Here is a 21764-nt window from a genome sequence, read left to right as displayed (position 1 = left end):
CTCGCTCTTCGGCGAATGCATTTTAAATTGACCGTGAAATAATTTCGAGTCGTCGATTATCACGCTTGTTCTGGCGCTCCGGATCTTACAAAGACATTTATTTCGATTTCGCACTGACACGTGTGAAACACAAAGTTTCGTTTCACTTTTGAAGAAATACGGGCGAAGTAAGCTGCGTTAATTTCGACCGTACTTAACAAACTTCATTCGGTCGTTTATGATTTGTAAAAAATCGTAGATGGTGGAGTGGGTGAGCTTCGTGGACATGTCTCATTATGGCCTTACGACTAAGTGCAAGCGAAAATTTAACAGAAACCACGATCTAACGCTCGTTAATGACGATAATATCGCGACGATCGCGGCGCATTAGCTTACCAAATCGTCGGTGGCGTTCACTGGCGACGAAACGCGTCGCCGCGACTCGTGAGAGCGACGAAATTACGACGATCGTTACACGTGTGGCGTTAATTCAGTTGCTAAAAAGATTCTCAGCGCCGCGTATTCCCACGAGAGCGTGCTGTCCTGCGCGATTGTGCGCTCGAGCTGCGCCCACGCGCCTCGACGATCCTCGGGAAGCGTACAAGCGCAAAGACTCCGACCTTGTGCAAGCCAGCACGCCTTTATTTTCTTTATCCCGCGATAATAAGAAACCTCCGTGCTACTAGGACCTTCTCCCTTCGAGGCAAGCCTCGTACGTCCCTTCTCGCGACTCGAATCGTTCTCCTACAAAAACTTATACCGGTATTATACTGGAAAACATTTCATAAAAATATGAAAACACCGATATTTCGCCTATGTTTACCAGTCAATTGTACAGTTTTCCTATTTTACTTTAATTACAAAATTCTTGTGCGAGTAGGAACCTGAAACTTAAGTTTTTTCTTCGTCAGTAAACGCCCACGCAAACGTTCGTGTGCCATGGTCCTACAATGTAGAGATCTGACGCGTGGGTAAGTAAGTGATAATTTTTTTCAATAGTGTTGCCGTCGCTTATGTGGGAAAACGAGCCTTATCGTCAGAAACAGGAGACACGCGAATGCAATTCTACAACGAACCAGCATCAAGGGTTGTGCGCTTAATGACTTCGCGAAGCGTACGTTTCTCGCGTTCGAAGTACGCTCGACCGCCGAACGCAGATCTTCGCACGAGTTTTGAGAAGCAATTTTGAAAATCTGAGGAAGTCTGGCGTCGTTAAGTTTTATCACTGCCGTGAGAAACTAACATTCGGTTCCCTCCGTCTTGTCGGAGCTCGTTTCAATATCCTTAGTCTCGCTAGAGTCGGAGTAGTATTTACCACGAACGAGTAAAATTTTTATCTAACTAACAATTACGAATAACGAAAAATACGTTTCATTCGTCGTTTACCTTACGAATAAAATTTTCCCCGACTCTGTTATTTGCTGGAATTACTTCCGCGAGACAAACGCGTTAATGTCGCGTCAACTACACGCGTTGAAATCTCTCCAGATGCTCTCGAAGGTAGACCAGATGCGTGACAATGACGCGAGCAGAGAGAAAGACGTTCCACGATGTTCTTTGCTACGAAGAAACACCCAGCGAGCGAGAGACCTTCATCTAAATGGATCCACGAAGAAATACTTGGACAGCGCGCATTACCTCCGCGGTTTACGAGCAAGAGCTTCCGCGAGACTTCGTAAAAAAGAAAAAATGGCTCTTCCCTCGGCCAGAAATTACCAAGCGAAATAGTCGGCACGAGCTAACAGCCAGAAGAACGTTCGAAACCATTGTCATTAGTAGATCCACGTTCCGAAGGGGAGAAAACATCGAAGAGACATCTGTAATTCCTTTGCTAACGTTTCTCGAATTCCAGACTGACGCGAAGTATATTTCTTTGCGGATGCGTATTACTGTCGATCTTCCGAGAATGTTTTAAGTAATTATTTCTCGCTGTTTGGTATCCCGTTCCGAGAAACACCGTGCAAGGATGCTTTGCTCCTCGAGTTCCGCGATTCTCTAAAGTTCTCTCGGTACTCGAAGTTTTGGCGTTCAAATTCAAAGTACGATTCAGGAGAAATGTTTCTTACGGCACGAGATTCCACGTAACTTGTACCTGGTAACTGGCAATTTCGCATACAACAGAAATTAACTTGCATCGATGGTTGAGAAGTTAACTTAATAGTTCGCATTGCAACGCTTTGGAGAAACTATACCATTAGGGCGAAGCTAAAATACTTTAGAAAGGCATACTTCTGGTACATATCTCATAACGTAATGTCAATTCCTAATTTGGAAGATCTAATATTCCATTTCCTGTGATATTCTTCAAATTATTATACAGCTAGTACTGTTACCCTTTTTCGAATAATTTATACGTATTTTGCAACTCAAATATTTTTTGAGAAACAATACTATTTTTATAAACATCATCATTTCGTTCTTTTAGTGTCTTCAACGTTTGTCCCGTTATCTAAATATAGATGAAATCGCAATCAATGTAATTAAAACGTCAACCAACGACGACCCCCGCGGCAGACGATGCGATAAACATACCAACGTGAATTAAACATTCCACCAACTAGTAGTTAGAGTTTCCCGACGAGAGACCACTGGTTGGAGGAAAGTCTGCGCGAGAAAATGAAAAACAAAACGGAGGACTTCGCGGCAGAGAACGGAATATTGCTCTCGAGTACTTGGAATGCATCGAACGGCCGTGAAATAAGAACATCGAGAGAACCGAGGAACGCCTATCAAGCTGCAACTAACTACTGGTTACGCTATTTTTTTCCTTCTTTTGCTGGTTCTGCTCTCAAATACACGACCGCGCCCACAATGCACCCGCTCGCACTTGAAAATTCCGCGCGAACGCAACGCAACGCGCGTGACCGACGATTTACCGTTCAAACCTTTGTAATTGTTCTGTACGAGCTAATTTTTTCGAAGCAAAAGTCGAATACAGATTAGCGAGGAGGAAAAACCATAACCAAATACCGACGAATGGAATTCAAACGATCTAAAAACAGTTGTTAATATTACCCGTAGCTGGAGCATTTTTATTTTCTTTTTTTCTTCAGCCATTACTCGAACTTCTTTTCAGCTTTGTAACGTAAGTATGTTTCTAAGAAAACGATAATAAAATTTGTTCAGTTCATAATAGATTATTCGAAATTAATTCTGAACTAACAATTTTGGTATTCGTCTCAAAATTCTTTTGGAAAATTGTTTAAGTGGTACAAGAGCTGAACTGGAAACTATGATAAATATAAATAAGTTTCATAACATATTCCTCGAACGTGTATTCAACATTTTCGAAGAATTGACTCTCTCATCGATGGCGGTCGATCCAGTTTCATGAGATCGAGATGCAATCTTCGTAAAACGTAACTCTGTACTATATAACCACGCACGACCACATCTCTCGCAGAAAGGATACGGATCCGCTAATAGCTTCGGGTAATTGAGTAGGCGTGGGATTACGTGAACTCGGTGACGTCACTGGTAGCGCCAGGCCATAATCCCTCGAAACGAGTTCTCCAACAACAGAGCAGATGAGAGATAACGTTAAACGTTTCGAACTATCGATCGAAGTCGATGAAACAAACTCGACGGAAACGCGTACTCTGACCTCGACACGTTTCGCCATGAGTTCTCGTTAGGCTCGCCATGCGATCGGAGACCGTCACAATGGAGTCGAGAAAACGTATGGGTGTACTTCCATACGTGAAACTAGGCCGAACGAAACGGGTTTCGAGCGCATTAACCTTTCGATTCGTGCCGCTACACCCTTTGATTTATGTGATCCGACGGCGAAATCGGTATCGAACGATCGGCGATGGGTTTTCTTTATCGACTGCTTTGACCAAATTAGTCAGTCGATTGGAATTACCATGCACCGATGAATCACGAAACGTGTTACTTATTTATAGTACGTGATTTAGGGTTTGGATTTATACAATTGTTTTAGATATAAAACTAGTAGTAAAATGGCCAAATGGGTCAAACGATCGTGTCGTGTGAACGGGCTGTAACCAATCGTTAATCGTTCGACGAAGTTACGTAATCTCACACCGCGATCGCGACACAATAAAAGCATCGATCGAGGAAGAGCTAATCAAGCGAATTGCAACTGCTCCCCATCCGTCGCGACGAGCGTAGCGAGGCGTCCAAGGATGCGGAGGAGCCATCATCCGCGACGAAAGAATCGAACGTGCTTTTAATATCCGCCGTTACCCGGATTAGATGCGTCCACCATCCGATACACGACGCAAGACGAGGGATCGACTCCGTTCCCAGAACCTGAGATCAGTGAGACAGTTCTGGTCCACTAAGACGAAGACCAAAGGCGCGAAGACTCACAGGAAAGGCTCCAGGAGTCGTCGAAGCGTCCAAGAGCGTTAGATTTCACAGGCTGATCCGCGGTGGCGAACCCGCCCAGGCAAGAAGATAGGAAGACAGATTCCGTCTCGAAGACGTTCGAATTAAAGTAGCAAGTCTTGCGTGAGTCGCGACCTAGAAAATACGCTCGCCTGGGATGCATGGACTATTTACCAGCGAGGGTAGGATATCGCATACCTAATCGACTCGATGCTGAAGACACGATAGCCCCGAGAACCGTGCAACGATACGTCACGAATGGAAGTTTCTGAATACTTGCAGGCTACAGGCTCCCAAACTGTTCACAGCAATTCGAGATTAAAAGCTTTACATACTCAACATACTCTTTCCATGCATCAAATATGGTTTCACAGTTTGCAAAGTTTGTAATTTTAACTGTTTATCGATGGTCAAACTTGCATCCAAATAAAGGGAGATTTTATAAATAATATGATACGAAATATAGTTTGCAATTTTTATACAAGGTTCACGAAAGACCCCCAGAGTGAAAAATTTAAAGTAGCAGCGTCAGACTGTTTTAAAATTGTCGAGGTACGAGTCGCGAGACTCTCGTGAGAATTATTGGACGCGTTCGAACGAGAAATCGTTGTTCGAAGTCGATTAATCAATTACGAAAGTCGATTGGACGTTCGTTGGCGACACGTTGTCCGGGTATCGAGAAAAAAGGGAGCTGCACCAATACGCATGCGACTCGCGTGGGCGTTCACGCACATGCAGACGAACACGCACGCACGTGCGAATTCACGATCGAACGCACGCGTTTCTCAGTCTCGCATCGCGGAGTTTTCCCACACGTGGTTCGTAGACGAAGCCACGGCCCCGGTTATTCTTCTCCTTCTTGGTACGTCTTTGAACCCCTTCCACTACTTGTGTATTCCTTGTTCAAGCTCTTCCGCCACCTCCGCTTTTATATTCCTTCCCCTCCTTTCTTTCTTTCTACTTCGAGCGAGCAACCATTGCGTAATCATCCCTGCATTGGGATTTTATTCTGCGTACGCACGTGCAAAATCGCCACGGTGGAACCTCGATTACGCTACTCGGCAGTAAAATCTCCCCTTGGACAGAATCAACTGCATTTTATACACTATCCCGAATCGTAAATTATTCGCACGTTTTAGCTAGGAACACAATCACGAAATTCAGTCATTGGGGATGCTGCAAACATTAGACATTAAAACAAACTGTGCAAGATTCACGATTTTTAGGATTTAAAAAAAATACATACAAGGCAGAAGAGAATGAAAAACGAATCTATTAGATGCGTGACAATTGCACGGAAATTACGATGAATTTAAGTCAAGTCTCACGAATGAATAAAATGATATAAAAATCGACTCAGAGACCACACGAGAGAAAGGATCCGACTATAAACGTTTCAAGAGCGTTCCGCATTAGCGATTGTGGTAAATCAAACAAGCATGAACAGACAACGACCGCGATGCCGAGTCACCGAGCAGACGACGGAACTTTCGTTCTCGACACCGACTGGAAGAAACGGTTTGCCTTCTGTGCAAGAGCTTCCGGTTCCTTCCTTGCGCCTGGTAGACATCACCTGGCGATGAGTCAGAGAAGTAATTCCCTTCCCAGACACCTGCTGGCCCCTCGAGTCGGAATCGCGTAGCAGGTTCCATCCGCCATTAACGATGCATGTGGTTCTCTTTTTCTCGGGGGTCGGGAGCTGCTAACGTATACAGGTCGCCGGCAAACGTAACTTCGTTCGTCTATTGTCCCCGAAACGAGACCCGGATTCATGGGCCAGCGACTCGCGACATCAACGGGACCTACGAGACCTCGACATTCACTGATTCGTCGTCGTAAAAGGTCTTGCTTCGTAAACGCCGCGTTGCGGAGCTACGTGCCCTTTGAAAAGAGAGACGAGACTTCCCTCGATTATTACAGCACAAAGTAATTCCCCTACTGAAATTATTTTCTCGTTTCGCGAAACACCGATGAAAACACTGGACGGAAGCTCTGCGAGCGGAGAAAGTTGAACGTGCTTCGAATGAAAGAGGTCGTCGAGGATTTGGTTCCAAGAATTTCGTGAATTAAAATAAAGAAACAATTTATTCCGCGAGATAGTAATTAAAAACACGTGAATTACGATTCCGTTCTCGTTTGAATAACGATGAAAGAGTGGGCGTGAAAATACCACAGATGGCAAGGGACTGACCTAAAATTCCGTCGGATCATCTTTAGAATCTCGTTGCGCGCAGACCACGTGCATCTGCATCCAACGGAGCAGATGTTTCGTAGAGTATAGCACGCGCTGTTAACCTACACTGATGTTTCGCCAATTGAGCTAGTAAATCCCCCAGAAAGATCAAGTCAGGTGCAGATCGGCCACGTGCCACCAGATGGAACGCTAGATCACCTTTTGTTTCGAGAAACGACGTATCCTGCCACGAGAGGCACATGTGGCTTGCAAGATTATTCCTGGAATTTATTAACCGTGAAAAAACTGTACCAAACAAAGATCGGATCACATATTTGCAACGTATGAACTGTTGAATCTATAACTACGTTACCGATTCGATTAATAATCTTTGAAATTATTTGTACTATTTGCAAGGCAACGTGTACTCGCAAGAATAATAAATAAAATTCGCGCAGAAGTCTATCGAAACGTTTCTCGTCTCGCAGTAATGGTGTCAATTTCTCTGCTTGAAAGCTAGGCGTTGCACAAAAGTACAGTTTAGCCGACGAAGCAGTCGTGACGGACAGCGCCGGAGAAAAGCGTATTGTGAAGCCCGTGATAGAAGCGATTGCTCCAGTAACAAGACACAAGAGTTGCATTTAAACGCGTGACCATTCGTTTACGGAAGCAAAATGCTTGTTTCCGGTTTTCTGCATTCAGGACGCTTTAACAAGACAATTCGTTCGAAGCACGCGATTCCGCGCTATTTATTCGCGAATGTTTCTCAGTTATTTCTTCGCGAACCAGCGCCCATAAAATCGAGAACTATGAGACACTTAGATTGAAATTTTGTTTAAAATTCTACCTCTGATAACTGATTAAATGCAACGCAAATGCATAGTAGGAGTTTTTCAGTATGAGTCGATGCTATTTAATTTCATTTCGACTGTTCTACTTTCTTAATTTTTGCAATTTTCATTAAGAGTTACTGTAAGAGTTAATTTTTTAATATACAGAGTGTTCAGCCATCGCTGGGAAAAATTTTAATGAAAGATTCTAGAGGCCAAAATAAGATGAAAATCAAGAATACTAATTTGTTGATGGAGATTTCATTAAAAAGTTATTAATGTTTAAAGTTTCACCCGTCCTGAATTTTTTTCTAGAAAGTGGGCAGGATTTCGGGGGTAGGTCTATTCATAAAAAATTATTCTAATTGACCTCCGCAACTGAAAATAATTTTTCCAGAACGATTTGAAATTTTTTAATTTTGTCGAAAAATTTCACTCCTTCTCGAATTTTTTTCTAGGAAATGAGTAGGATTTCGGGGATATGACTCCTCACCAAAAATGATTGTAATTGAACCCTACAGCCAAAAATATTTTTTTAGAACGATATGAAATTTTTTTTTTTCGCCGAAAAATTTAGGCACCTACCCCCTTCGATTTTCCTTAAAAATTCGTTTTTGATTTTTAGTAATTTTATTTAACACCCTACAGAAAAGTTGTGTAATACTTTTTTGTAGGTACCCATGAGCTCTACTTCAGAAAAAAGTTTCATTGAAATATATTCACTATTGTAGGAGTTATGGCTGTTTGAAAATTGGACCATTTATATGGGATTTTTTTCATTTTGCGGGGTCAAGGACCAACTTTTCGAATATTTTTGCGATTTGTACATATTCTCCATCAAAATACGAGTAGTTTGCTTTTTTAAACATTAAAATCGTTCAATCCGTTCAGAAGTTATGACGTTTCAAAGATTTACATGAAAATTCGGGCAGACATTTCTGGCCAGAAATTATATTTTCAGTAAGGAATTTTTTTCTCGAAAATGCGTTGAATTTCGGGGGTATGTGTAATGACCAAAAATGATTGCGATCGACTCTTGCGACTGAAAATAATTTTTTTAAAACGATTTGATAAATTTTTTTTCTGCCAAAAAATTTCAACACCTACCCGATTTTTTTTCTCGAGAGTGAGTAGGATTTCGGAAGTATATATATTCACAAAAAATGCTTATAATTGACCCCTGCAACCAAAAATAATTTTTCCAGAACGATTTGAAATTTTTGAATTGAATTGTTAATAACTTTCTAACGAAGTCTCAGTCAAGAAATTGATATTCTTGATTTTCGTCCTATTGTGGCCTCTAGAATCTCCCATTACAATTTCTCTCAATGGTGACCGAACACCCTGTATATGGATGAATTACTCTCCCCTAATAAGGATTCTATCGTAAATAAATAAATGTTGTATGACACGCAGTGTAAACGAGCGGAGAAATCGAGCAAACGAGCTCAATTGTCCGACAATGACATCGATGTCCACGCTCGCTACACCCACGCCGTGTCGAATCCTAGAGTTCAAGGTTCCATCCGCGGCCACTCTCCTTGCAAACGCGAACTCCCTTTCGTTCTCACCGTAGCGCAAAAATGTCGACCGCACGAGAGCGTTTCTTATCGATACTCCCACTGCGCCACGCTAATCCAAAATAAGGGTACGAGGCACGGTCCGTTCCGCGAGTGTAATTACCCAGACCAGATGAATCAGTTTCCTATTATAATTAGCCGCCGGCCGCCGGAAAGGGACGCAAAGTGGATACACCCCTTTTACACCTGCTCCCCGACTCGTCTTCTGGGTGTTATTGACACTGTCGCTCCCATCGCACGGTACACAATGCGTTTTCCTCCCCCCGTCGACACCTCCGGCCCTCGAATTAAATGGATGTTTCTCAGGTGTGCTATGTTTTGTTCAACTTACACGACCACTTCGGTTTTGCACCTCAGACTCGCCGATCGCGCCCAACGTACAGTGGCTAACAAAATTATTTCAACGCTTAGATACAGCAAACCTATTTGTTCGCAAATTACTTAAAAATGTCAAAGTATATTTCTTTTTCCATTAGAAGATTCTGCATTTTCTTTAAGGGTTGATTTCACCCCCTAGAAGTGAATTCCGACACGAACGAAAAATAGCTGAATTTTTCATAGGTTTGCTTCTTCTAATCTCCTAGCATTTCGAAAACGTAAAATTACACGCGACCGTTAGAGATTACGACGCTTTGGCGAGAGGATATCTCATATGCTTGAGCAGCTCTTTTCAGTTCTCGTGTGTCTCGAAAAACTACGGTAGGTACACGTACGGAGATTAAGGTAAAGTAACGCGTTACCCAATCTTTGTCTACAAGTCTCTTCGAGCTTTTGCCTTCAGCCTTGTCGACGAAACGTTATCTCGACGCACAGGCAAATACGTGCATCACAGTTCTTCAAGTCTTCAGAGAGTATAAAACCTAGATCCATTAACCGGTACAAGTCGCCAGATAGCGCTTTAGACCCGAGATAAAGCGATACAGTGCGTTTTTTTTTCTTTTTACTGGATTAACAAGACGTACATGCTTTTAGTTCGTAACTTTGTGTGTACAAACATATCTCGGTGAAGTTAAAGTTTGAATATTTTTGAATTTTATCGAATTAAGTATCCTGTTATTATATAAGATTGTTAGCGAGAACCTAGGTCGATTTTAATTGTCTACAGATTTTCACCTTCCTTTTCGTCACGTTTTTCTAAATTCTTTGCGAAATGCGGCGGCTGTTGCTCTCGACGAGAGTCGAATCGTAAGGCAAAAAGTGTCTCCAATTAACGAAAAATTCTGCAGAATGGAAACGAAGGAGAAACAATTAAAAAACAATTCAGAGGTCCTGTCGATTGCAATTATTCAAAAAGTGGGTCACAGATCGAGCTCCTTATTTGGTTCGCTTTATCGGTAAAACTGGTGCTTTGAAATGAAGTTGTTACGTCACGATATAACTGAAAATTAAATGACGAAAGATTAATATCATAATTCATATATTTAATTTACTTATCAAACATATTTCTTGTTGATAATTTAAAGTCAATGAAGAAGGCTCCATAGAGAATCGAAACTTTAACATATATTTTAAATGAATAGAAGGATGAACTAGAATCCGGCTACTAATTCCATTCGTTAGTAATGCAACCCAAATGAATTAAAAATAAATCTCATTTGCACTCTTCCCTTGTTTGTTTCGCAAGCTGCACGCGTTATTTTATCCGAAACGCGCCTTCGAGTTCTATAAATGAAATGTTACCGCGCGTTCAACGGAATCGCAAACAAGCTTCTCGTTTCAATATCGCCTCGATGAAGAAGAATATAAATATTTACTGGGAAATGTCACCGTCCAAACTGTTATTTACGAACAGTGGGCTCCGTTCGACGATAACGAGAACGTCCAACATTTATCGGAATCGGCGACGAAAGTGCTCGGCACACCGTTAGTCTCGAGGTGCCATTATAGTGGGCCGAAACGAGTTTTATATCATTAATTCATTCGTTAGCTGGGTCAGACTAATGAAACAGTTTTCGAACGGACCCTCCGGGGATACACTCCTGGGTTTCATTAATCCGTCCAGCTAATTTATGGGCCGATAAAATCGCATCGATAAAAATTACCATTTATCGGACGCTGCCCCGACAGATACAGACCGCGATTGTTTAATTTCACCATCCGCTGGCGAACTAAATTGGAAAATATTAATAACTAGCACATTCCCCCATTAAACATCGACGAGCGTTTAAGATTTGTATCGTACGATTTTTTAGACAAACTAAGGCTTTTTCTAAATTTCACGTAAGTTAGACTAACAATTTTTACGTTAGAGTTTTAGTGGTGCTGTCTGACAACCGCGACTGTTAAAAAAAAAGACTTGTTCTTCACACCACCTAAAGCGATAATTTACATTTCGTTTATACGATAGTTTGGGCTCGTCGCATTTACATCGAGTAAGAGGCTATCGATCAGGGCGAAGGAACGTCGTTGAGAAAGACTTGGATAAAAAGAGATTAATTTTCAAGACGCGGCGATCAGCGCCGAGCAAATGGGAATACATTATGAAGAAAGAGGGATTCTAATCTATTAAAACAAACGTATCATTAACTATCGATAGTTATTCGATCAGCATGAAGCACGCGTACTCAATACCTCGACTTACGCGACACGTGATACATACAAGTGTTTTAAGCGTAAATCGTGCACGCAGTCAGGGTGTGGTAACTGCTTTGTCCCGTGTTACGAATTAAAAGTGAACGTCACAAGACACACGACACAAAAGGCGCCGTTGCAATTCCAAAGGATCATCGTGTGCTGTCGACTTTTCAACAAAACTGCGAGAAATTTCGTTATTCTACGCAACGATCAGAAGTTTACAATCTCTGTAGCAACTATAGTATAATTTAGCGATTTTTTAGCGTATTATGGCGTTTGGTGATTGAACAAGAGATACAACTTGACGCTTTCAACCTCGAAAATAATATTTGCATCGACAATTAATTTGTTAGTGTTATTTATTCGGCAAAACGAGATGTCGCAACGCCAATGAGGAAATACAAGTCTGACCTTTCGTTCGACTTCAGGGAAATGAAATCATAATCGAGGAAACCTCGTGACTACCATTTATATTTTGAAACTGGCTATTAGAGAGGCTCGAATGGCAACAGGAAAAAGATGGGGAACGATACGAACGCCGAAGGGGAAAAAACGAAAACGAGAAAGTCTACGACGGAAGAAAGAACGACGAAGATGGCGTCTTAAGAAGATTCTCCACGTGTCCTGTCACTTAGCAGCCATGAATATTTACGTCCACCTCGAAGGCTTTCGAAGTTAGGTGCCTTACAGATTTGGTGGCCACTCGCGGCCATAAACTATGGACGTGGATCTCGGAGCGTGCTCGTAAAGCTGCTCCGAGAAAAAGTCACGAATTCGCGTTAAAGAGATTTAAAGACGCGCGAGATTCGGATTGGTGTCGCGGATTATGCACGCTCCTATTTTCTCTCCTCTCACCTACGAATCGAAAATTCACATTCTCATTAAATTCCAGTCGCTGAAATATCCAAATATCCAATTTTTTTGTTTGTAAATTAGAGCGAGAAAATTATTATTAAAGGGGGTCGTTTTAACATAATCCTTATCAAACTGAATAATTCTAGTCTTTGACGTATTAATTCCTTCGTAAGTATTTGTTTGTAAATTTGTTCGCAGAAGTTTGTGGTTAAGTTAGTTCCTCGCAAGAACGACGGAGCGTTTCGAAAAGGCTGAAGTGCACGCCTGACTATCCGGTTGCCTACAGGTAGGCGCACATTGACCTTCAACCAGGTATGCAACTCGAAAAACGCAACAGGGATATTGGGGCCGTAAATAGGCTTCGAAGAAACAAACAGTGGTCCCGTCAAAAATATCGGACTGATCGATAAACATGCAAGGAAAGGACAGATTTAGTCTTCAACAAGCAAAATATATGCTTGTTAATATAGTCAAATATTTCAATTATTTCATGAATAATCTGTCTCGATGAAATTCCTAGAAAGTACGTGAAACTATTTTCTCGTTGGGTAATTTTTGTGCAACGCGTCTTTCGTCGATACTGTAACCTTTCCCGTGAATAAATGAAGATGTTACGTTTCGATTGCAAGGAGGAATGGAATTTAGGGTTTTTCGCATTTTAGACACGCGTTCGCCGTTGAACTGGCATGTGTCGTTGCTCGAATTACTCGAGAACGTCGTCTGTTTTCTAAACCAGGCTGGTTACTCGCAAAAGTAAGATATGTAGGACACATTCAGCTCCTTAAGTATTCAAATATATATCTGAAACGCCCTGGACGACCCAATATCTTACCTCCAAGTACCAATACACGTAAGGACGTTTCTCTATTTGAGTCTATAATCGGTGAATAACGGGAGATTCATAAACCGAATGGATGTCGCCATTTGACATAGAACATTTAGAACGTTTCCTATACCGAGTTTCATATAGGAAATATAAAGCTGGAATCTAGAGGTTTATCGTGTTTCACATACGACGTTTGACATCGAACCGGCTAGTGTCGTTGCTCGAATTACTCGAGAGCTGTCTGTTTTCTATCCCAGATTCAACCCGGTACGATTAACGTTTCGCAATTCCCTCGAAACGAGAATCTAAAGCTCGATATCGGCGATCCTCCCGCCCGGCTACCGAGTTTCCTATGCGATTCTGATCGATTGTTCTAATCGAGCCCGATCGAGTGTAATTGCTTCCTCCGGATGTTACAATTACCGCTACGTATCGGACAGCGCGGCGCACAAAAGCTGGGAAAAACAGTTCTGATCGACGTAATAAATTCTAACGGTCCGTGGGAAGACTCCTTTCCATGATGCAGCCGAGAATTATTCCCATTAATGAAGCGTGCAACCTTTTTCGTGCGACGCAAACCGTCCCGTGCAACGCGCCGGGCGTATTCAATGTAAACGATGTTGACTCCCGGCGATTGAATCTCGATCATCGAGAGTATCGGATTAATTCGATGATCCCCGACGATCGATAACAATTTTTACGTAAACGATAGTTCGTGTTTATCGCGTGTCTCGAATACTCTTTACAGCGTTGGTGAAGTCAGCTTCGTCAGAGATCAGATGCTGCACTGATATAACAGTCGATTAGAGCCGCCTATGTGCTTGAATATATGAATGAATCCGGTTTATGGAACGAAGGCGGAAGAAATGTGCATTATAAATTCCTGCGTTATGCACGTTTTCAAATGAAATGCACTGCTGCTCGGATTTATTTATACCCGTGACTTCACGATCAAGCCAAATAAATACGAGCATCTTAACGCGCTGATTGCTAAGCTAATATCGTGAAATTTATTTTTGGCGTGGCTCTAAGTCTTCTTTTTTATACTGTCGATTTAACGTTTATGCAAAGAGAACGCATTAGAGCTTCTATTGGATTTCTAAACAGCGTTGTTTATACATTTTCTGTCTGACAGAAAAATAAACAAACTCTATAGATCTTCGTTTCGTTCGTATACCTGTCGACGAAAAGATATCTATTCTACCTGTACGGCACTGTTGAGGAAACAGTTGTTTTGACCAGGTCCATTGAGCAATCCCTTGGTGCTGGTAAAGCTTGTATTATGGTCATTAGACGACGATTTCTGCCCAGAGTGGACCTGACCGTTCGCCTGGTTTCCATGTATCTGATGGCACTGCGACGATTGCAGGTATCCACTGTAATCCACGGTATCCTGGGATGCAGCTGGCTGCTGTAACCCCATGATGGACGTCATCCTCGGCGAGCTATGTCAGTGTCATCTGCGCAGAAGAGAAATTAAAAATCGATTAGTAAAACTTGTTAAATGCCAACTTTGATACTACGATGCGATAAGTAATGTTCTCGTAATGCCATTACTCTTAATTTTTTTCATTTACTCATGTCGACGGTAACGAACTAATTTATCTGAAAAATGAAAGCTTTGAAGTGGAACGATCAGTTTACAGAATTACTGTCGAAAAGAATGATGGATCTGAAAATTTACGAAGTGCATAATTATACGTAACGTTGGAAGAAGCCTGCAAGAGTACGTAAGAGTGCAGCGTGTATATTTTTGCTTCGAAAATAAGAAGAAAGGATTTACATTGCGAACATTATTGGGCCACATTTCTCAATCTCCTACCAGAAAGAAAACGAGATCGTAAAATCTGTAAAGCAAGTACCTTGGCTGGAGACTGAGCCATCGATTGAGTCTCGTGCATGCATGAAGATGCTCGTTTATCTTGACATATAGGTAGTATTAATTTCGACATATTTATAGTTACTGTTCAAAATTGGTTTTGTTCAATTTGGACCGTTACAGTGTACATTATATTACAACTCTAAGGATTACGGTATAATATACATTAATTCAGCAGTCAATTAAGCGAAATGCCGTAATTGCAGTTCACAAAACAACGTTTCATCATACTGGACGTGTCCTCCATTAACGCGTTGCTTATGGAAACATCCTCGTTGCCGAAAGATAAAATCCGAGAAAATTAATTGTCTTAATTCTACTGTTCTGTTTGACTACATAATTACGATCTATTTTCCACTTACAAATAGAACAGGGTAGACAAACTTCTCGATGCTAAAAAAAAAGCAGTGCCATAAAAACTGAAAAATTGTTCATAAATTTGGAAGATCCAACGAGTAAGGATCCACGAATGCTTGTGATCTAAAGTTTCTGTTTGGCCTACTTTCCTCGTGTTCTTTACGTTCATATTTTGCACGTGTCTTATGCACTTTTTACAAGCTTATTTTTATACACGTACTTCAAGGATTTATACATATTACGTAGTTTGTATTTATAAGAGAATGAAAGTCATTCCGTGTCAACTAGTGCCAAAAAGAATTGCAGAGTTAATCTGTTCATAGAGCAACGAAAGTATCTTTGATATTTCTAGATGAAAAAATCAACTTCACAGAAGCATGGTACTTTATTGCATTCTTTCCTGAATTCTAGGAAGTTGTAGACACAACTTGTGGCAATGAAGATCCTTAAATGTAAGAGATTATTTGAAGGTAAATTGCAGGTTGAAGCTCAAGAGACTCGTAAAACCATGGTCATACGGAAGTCTTCCTGCATAATTAGGAAACGAAATTTGCAGAATACATTTTACCCTTAGTTTTCTTAAAAAAATTTACGTGAAAATATTAGGCACTACGACGTTAAGTATAAATAAAAATTAATTATTGAAAAGAATATAAATTTCGATATCAACATCGTAGTTCGAACATATTAAATATTACCCGATTTGTATGCATTTTGTGTACCGTACGTTGAATGTAATCACGCACTACGCGCTGTAGTATTCGCATAACGCGACACGTATCAAACGATTGTAACAATACCAAGAAATCATGTTCAACGAATCAATGAACATCGAATCGATATTCACGAGCCATTCTCCTTGTTCCCCAATGTTCTACCTGGTGAAACGCGACCTCGGTTGAGGATCTTCAAGGAAAACGACATAGCAATGAACATTCCTCTAATTACTTGTAAATAAGCAAGTATAATTCGAAACACACCGATGGAACATTTTTATAAACAGTATGTCATACGTAATATTGTCCTATTGTCCACGTTCTTGAAATGAATTATTCGTAGAAAATAAAAGAGAACATTACTATGGCCGCTAATATTTTATTACTACAGAAATCAAAAGAGGAAAAGTAGTTAAATATATGTACATAAAAAATCATCTCAGAAATTTTTCGACAAAATTAAAAAATTTCAAATCGTTCTGGAAAAATTATTTTCAGTTACGGGGGTTAATTACAATCATTTTTCATGAATAGACATATCCCCGAAATCCTAACCATTTTTGAGAAAAAAATTCAGTAAGTGGACAAATTTTTCGACAAAATTAAAAAATTACAAATCGTTCTGAAAAAATTATTTTTGGTTGTGAGGGTCAATTACAATCATTTTTTGTGAATATACATACCCCCGAAATTCTAACCATTTCCGAGAAAAAAATTCCTTACCGAAAATATAATGTGTGGCCAGAAATGTTTCCCCAAAATTTCATGCGTATGTGTATACTATTATATAACTAATTAAGCGATTGTTTCAAGTTATTTTTACTTTGAATTGACTTCGCTTTTTTATAGTAATTCATATATTTTCTCACAGTTGTCGTTTTAGATGCTGTAAACGCGATACACGTAGAAATTTCAATTTCAATTATCGTGTCGAATCCTACTTTTAAACCACGCGGTGTGTAAGTCACACGGGAATCATGGTAACGGTAAAACTCGTAACGTATTGACTGCACCGTAATTTCTTAACCTCACACTCTCTATACGTCCTCGTTTTGTCCACGGGGGAACAATATTAGCTTGGATGTGTTTTAACACCGTTATCTTATATGAATTTAAAATATAGAGAGACATGGAAGCGCTACACCTCATTTGCTTTGCAAGAAACAGGATGCAGGATACAGCTATATACTTTCCCGGGACGTGCAACCGAAAGGATGATAGCAATCCAATTGCACGGATGTTTACCTTTCCCAACATGCACGCTAATATTTTACTCGATAGCTCGTGTCTTTCGAGACGGCCAAAATTACATCACATCGAGAAAGTATTCCATATTAAATTAACAGAGACGTCGTCATACTATCCCATACATAAATGCAATTTCAATCGAAGAAAGTAATTATTCGAACGAAACAAAAAGCGAAAGGATCTCGAACAAAAAGCAGAAAAATTAATTCCTGCAAGAGTCTACTCTTCAAAAAATATAAGCACTCGTTGCCAAAAGAAACATCTAAAGATCGCTGCCAATATTTTGCTTCTTCCGAGAAGCAGCCTGGCTCCGCGATCTCAACGTCGATTCTTTTTTAACTCCAAAAACAGCACAAAAATATCTCCCAGAATTCTGTATCGCTCGACGCGCCCCGCCATCTTCCACGCTCGTCAAAAATAGACTTCTTTCATACATATTTCGGGCAAAACTTCTTGTCAACGCGCCCTTGCCGGAAATTTGAACGCAAAATTCAAGAAGTTCGACGACGATTGCACCCCGTCGCCTACTCAACGAAATATTGCAATTTCTTCCGCGTGCTAGTGATCTCGGTCGAGGAAAAGGAAAACGACATTTTCCGGAAGAGAGAAGCAAGTTGAAAAAGATCTTCCTTTTTGAAAATAAATTTCAAAAATTACCGCGGCGACTGTGCTATCATCTGCTCGAGAAAATGTTCATTGCTTCCTGTTAATTTATTAATTTGTTAAAATTTTGATCCCTAAATCTAGATTCCACTTAGGGCCAGTTCCCTTGTAGCTCTTCAGCATACGTGCTGTCTTGATCGAAGAGAGTCGTCTAGGCGTTTTCCTCCCGTGTTTCGCGACGAATAGAGAATTAAAAGGATGCTGAGGAATGATGATATTATCGGACGAGAAGGGGGTGGAAGCACGAGGCCAAAGAGCGGTTGGATTCGCATAGCCGACATACTAAATGGTACGGCTGAGTGGTCGGCGTTAATTTCGAGGGGCCAAGAAAAGTGGTCGCGGCGAGTACGTGCTCGAGAGCTAAGCTGGCGTCGCTGTCTTCGTGTTCGCTTTTAGGGTTCCGTAACAATGCAACCGCGGTATTTTTCGCTTGACAAGGGGGACGGCGCTGCAACTCTGGCTAACGTCGGCAACTCGATACGCGTTAGGTTTCGGAGAAGGTAAATACCTTCCTCTTTTTTTCTGAATTCGGAAAGCCAGTTTTCTGCTGGCCCTCGTCGCTTCAAACTGGATTGCAAAAAATCCAACTGGGACTCGATGAGATGCTAATCAATGACAAATTTCACACTACACTTAGGTAGACACTTTTACACCGAAAATTAATTATATAGTTATGAAATACATGAAACATCCTCACTATACGAATTTAGTATGCGAGTGAAAGCCACATCCCGTGTTTGAAATTCAATTTTATATTGTGTATTTCTTCGTGAATGCGAAAGAACTTCTCGATAATTAATGGCAATAATTTCTACCATACATCGAAGTGCGCCGTCTTAGTCTAGACGTGGCTTCTTCAGAAATAGCACTTTGAAATTCGCATTCATCAATCCTCCATTCCCAAACGAACCATTGTGATTCCCCGATTTAATTTTAGATTACGTTATCAGCGCGAAGTATCGTGGCATACGCTAAGATGTGTGAATACATGTGAGAGGCTATCATGCTGATCGAATCCGCAGCATGTTTTGCAAACGCAGACAATCTACGAGCCTTCTGTTTTCCATCGATGATAAGTGTACGCAGAATTCGCTCCATTGACTAAATAATGCTCTGCTCAAAATAATTAGCAGATTACTTTCTAGATACTCGGAAACAATGAAGTAATCAGGGATGAAAGAAATATTAGTATTATTTTTAATGAAACTTCAACTTCTACAGTGTGCTTCTAATAACTGGGCCAAACTGTAGCTCAATTCTAAGCGCAATTGTAGAGGAAAATATCGTGTGGTTCGATGACCTCTATTATCGTATGACACGACTGTTTCCTAACTGTATCAGTGCATTTACGAAGTCAAATTTCGTTTCTTTCTGAATTTTTTTACACGAATCGATTTCTTTGTTTATTCTGCGTATGAAAGATGTAAATGATGGAAAAGTTAGAAAGGTTGAAAGTCTTGAATTATGAAGTTAGAACTTCTCCAACCCTTTTAACCTTTTGTATTGCCAAAAATACCGTACGAAAATTCATTACAGTATCTCGGAAATAAAATTTGAATGCGTGCCAGTGAAATATAATATATATTATTCCATAAGTTGTCAATATATCGAGTAAAAAAATATTAAAAAAAAGAACTTCCGGTACCGGGAATCGAACCCGAGCCTCCTGGGTGAGAGCCAGGTATCCTAGCCACTAGACCATACCGGATTGATATGGTATATATCCATTCGATCATTTATGTTAAACAAAGAATGATTACTATATTCATTAACAAAATATTATTTAACTTTATATTCATTGTAAACTGTGTGGCGTTACAATTTTACATGTTACTACGTGAAAGTCTACCACGACATCGACACTTTTAGTCGAGAAATAAAATTTTATATACCAATAAATTTTTTAAAAGAATGTAACGTTTCAAATAAAACTCTGTACATATTACAATTTTTCTAACAAATTTTGAAAGTTGTCCATACTATAGGCTGCTTAAAACAATCTTTTGTAAAAATAGAATTAATATTACAGTGCATTCTAAAAACTTGTTACAATGATAAATAATGATCTACGGTAAGTTTGGTGTTGAACGTTTCACATATCAGAGCATCATTTATATTTAATAGGAGTGGATAAAACTTGCGTGGCCGGTTTCGATTCCTAAAATAGCAACCTGTTCTTGACTCGAGAGATTATTTAAAAAGTTCTCTTCATTAATTCCGTCTATAATTGATAGTAGACGCGATAGTGCCGTGAATCTCAATTCTTTGTTCCACTTATATAGAATATTTTCAACCTTATAAGAAAGTTGTTGCAAGATTGACTGTTTCTTTCGCCATTTTAGTATTAAACGCACGAACACGGGATGGTATCTATATGATATTAACAATATCAAATTATCGATGCTGGTTCCTTTTTTGAATATCAAAATTTAGGTGCAGGATTCTTATTTTCCAAAAATAATCGAAGTCTGTACACCGAGCGTACGGTTGACAAGCTTTTCCATAATTTTCCACGTGTATCGTGTCGGTCAGTCTGCAATTTATATTCCATGGGGATTTTCAATTCCTTCGGCGAATAGCCGCGTAGCTTTCAAAATGCTGAAAAGTTCAGACCTCTCAGCAGTGCGTTATTTTTCCTTCCAAGACTATCCCCTACGTGTTATGCATGCCAACGTAATAAACCTCCGTTGTTCCGAATGACAATGTACGCAAGCGTATTTATAGACCGACCGCCATCCACACGTTTACAGAGAGTTTCTTTCGGTTTCTGTTACTATTCGCTTTCTTGGGATGTCTACGGGACTTGCGGCGACTCTAACGGTATAAACGGCGAAGTTTCTGCAATCAGGTTAAACGCACAGTAAACGTGCGTTGCTTCCTAGAATTTTTTATCATCCTCGCCAGTTACATTGCAACTTCGATTTGTCTGAGAAACAGGCTCGGAGCAATCGCGATAAAAGTGATCGATCATATGTATCGCTGAAACCAATCAGCGACCATAAAATTAAAATAATCATTCAACGTCTCGCTGTACTCGTAACTTTATTCGACAACTTTTGTTCGCCGACGATAATGCTACAGTCTCCACATCCTCCTCTGTGCGTTAAATCCATTTATAAACTAGTTTCTTAATTCCATCCTCGAGGAAGTGGAAGGGAGTTTCTTCGAACCATTGGCGTACAGATTGTTTCATCTAACGACCGAAGGTGTTGTTGTATAACTTTTTCCGTTCAAACGAGTGTTTTAAACAAGTTAAACTGGAAGTTGCTGTTTCAATCACTGTATTTATTAGCTCTCGCCACGAGTGACTTTCATTTCAGTCGTTGATCGAGATGAAATAAAGTGTACGACGATGAATTAAATATCGATAGAAACTCTGTTCCTGTTCTTCGAGAAAGGAGTTAAAGAACTAGTTCAAGAATTAAATAAATTGATAGATTTAGAAAAATCATGTATATTTATTTAGGATAATAGATTCTATATTTTCTTGGTACTCTTTCACAACTTTCATGAACCTCTAATGCATCTTTCATACACCATATCGTGTTTTCCATATGTGCTTTATAGCAGAGGAAGCAAAACCAGTTTTCTTTATTACGACAAACAGCAATGGTTTATGATTGTAATGATACGATTTGAAAAACTATATGGTGGCATGATTTAGAAGTCATCAGACTTATTGCTTATAATAATTGTAATATGTATAATTGTCCTACATTATAATTTCGTTT

General features: G+C 40.2%; 1 protein-coding gene and 1 non-coding gene across 2 annotated transcripts in view; both read right to left on the bottom strand.

The window, feature by feature from the left end:
• Ec (ubiquitin specific peptidase echinus) overlaps positions 1-21764 on the bottom strand; it is a 95099-nt gene that overhangs the window by 54871 nt on the left and 18464 nt on the right. The window contains exon 2 of the mRNA XM_076772825.1: positions 14375-14630. Within this exon, the coding sequence (XP_076628940.1) occupies positions 14375-14605 (231 nt within the window). The 5' untranslated portion in view covers positions 14606-14630. The remainder of the gene's footprint in view (positions 1-14374; positions 14631-21764) is intronic.
• Trnae-cuc (transfer RNA glutamic acid (anticodon CUC)) lies at positions 19670-19741 on the bottom strand. Its single transcript has one exon. It is a non-coding gene; the product is annotated as a tRNA-Glu (tRNA).

This window comes from Colletes latitarsis, chromosome 9 (assembly GCF_051014445.1).
Source record: "Colletes latitarsis isolate SP2378_abdomen chromosome 9, iyColLati1, whole genome shotgun sequence".
In the NCBI taxonomy this organism is placed as follows: domain Eukaryota; kingdom Metazoa; phylum Arthropoda; class Insecta; order Hymenoptera; family Colletidae; genus Colletes; species Colletes latitarsis.
Note: the sequence above shows the minus strand (reverse complement) of the source record. Positions and strands in the feature narration are given on the sequence as shown.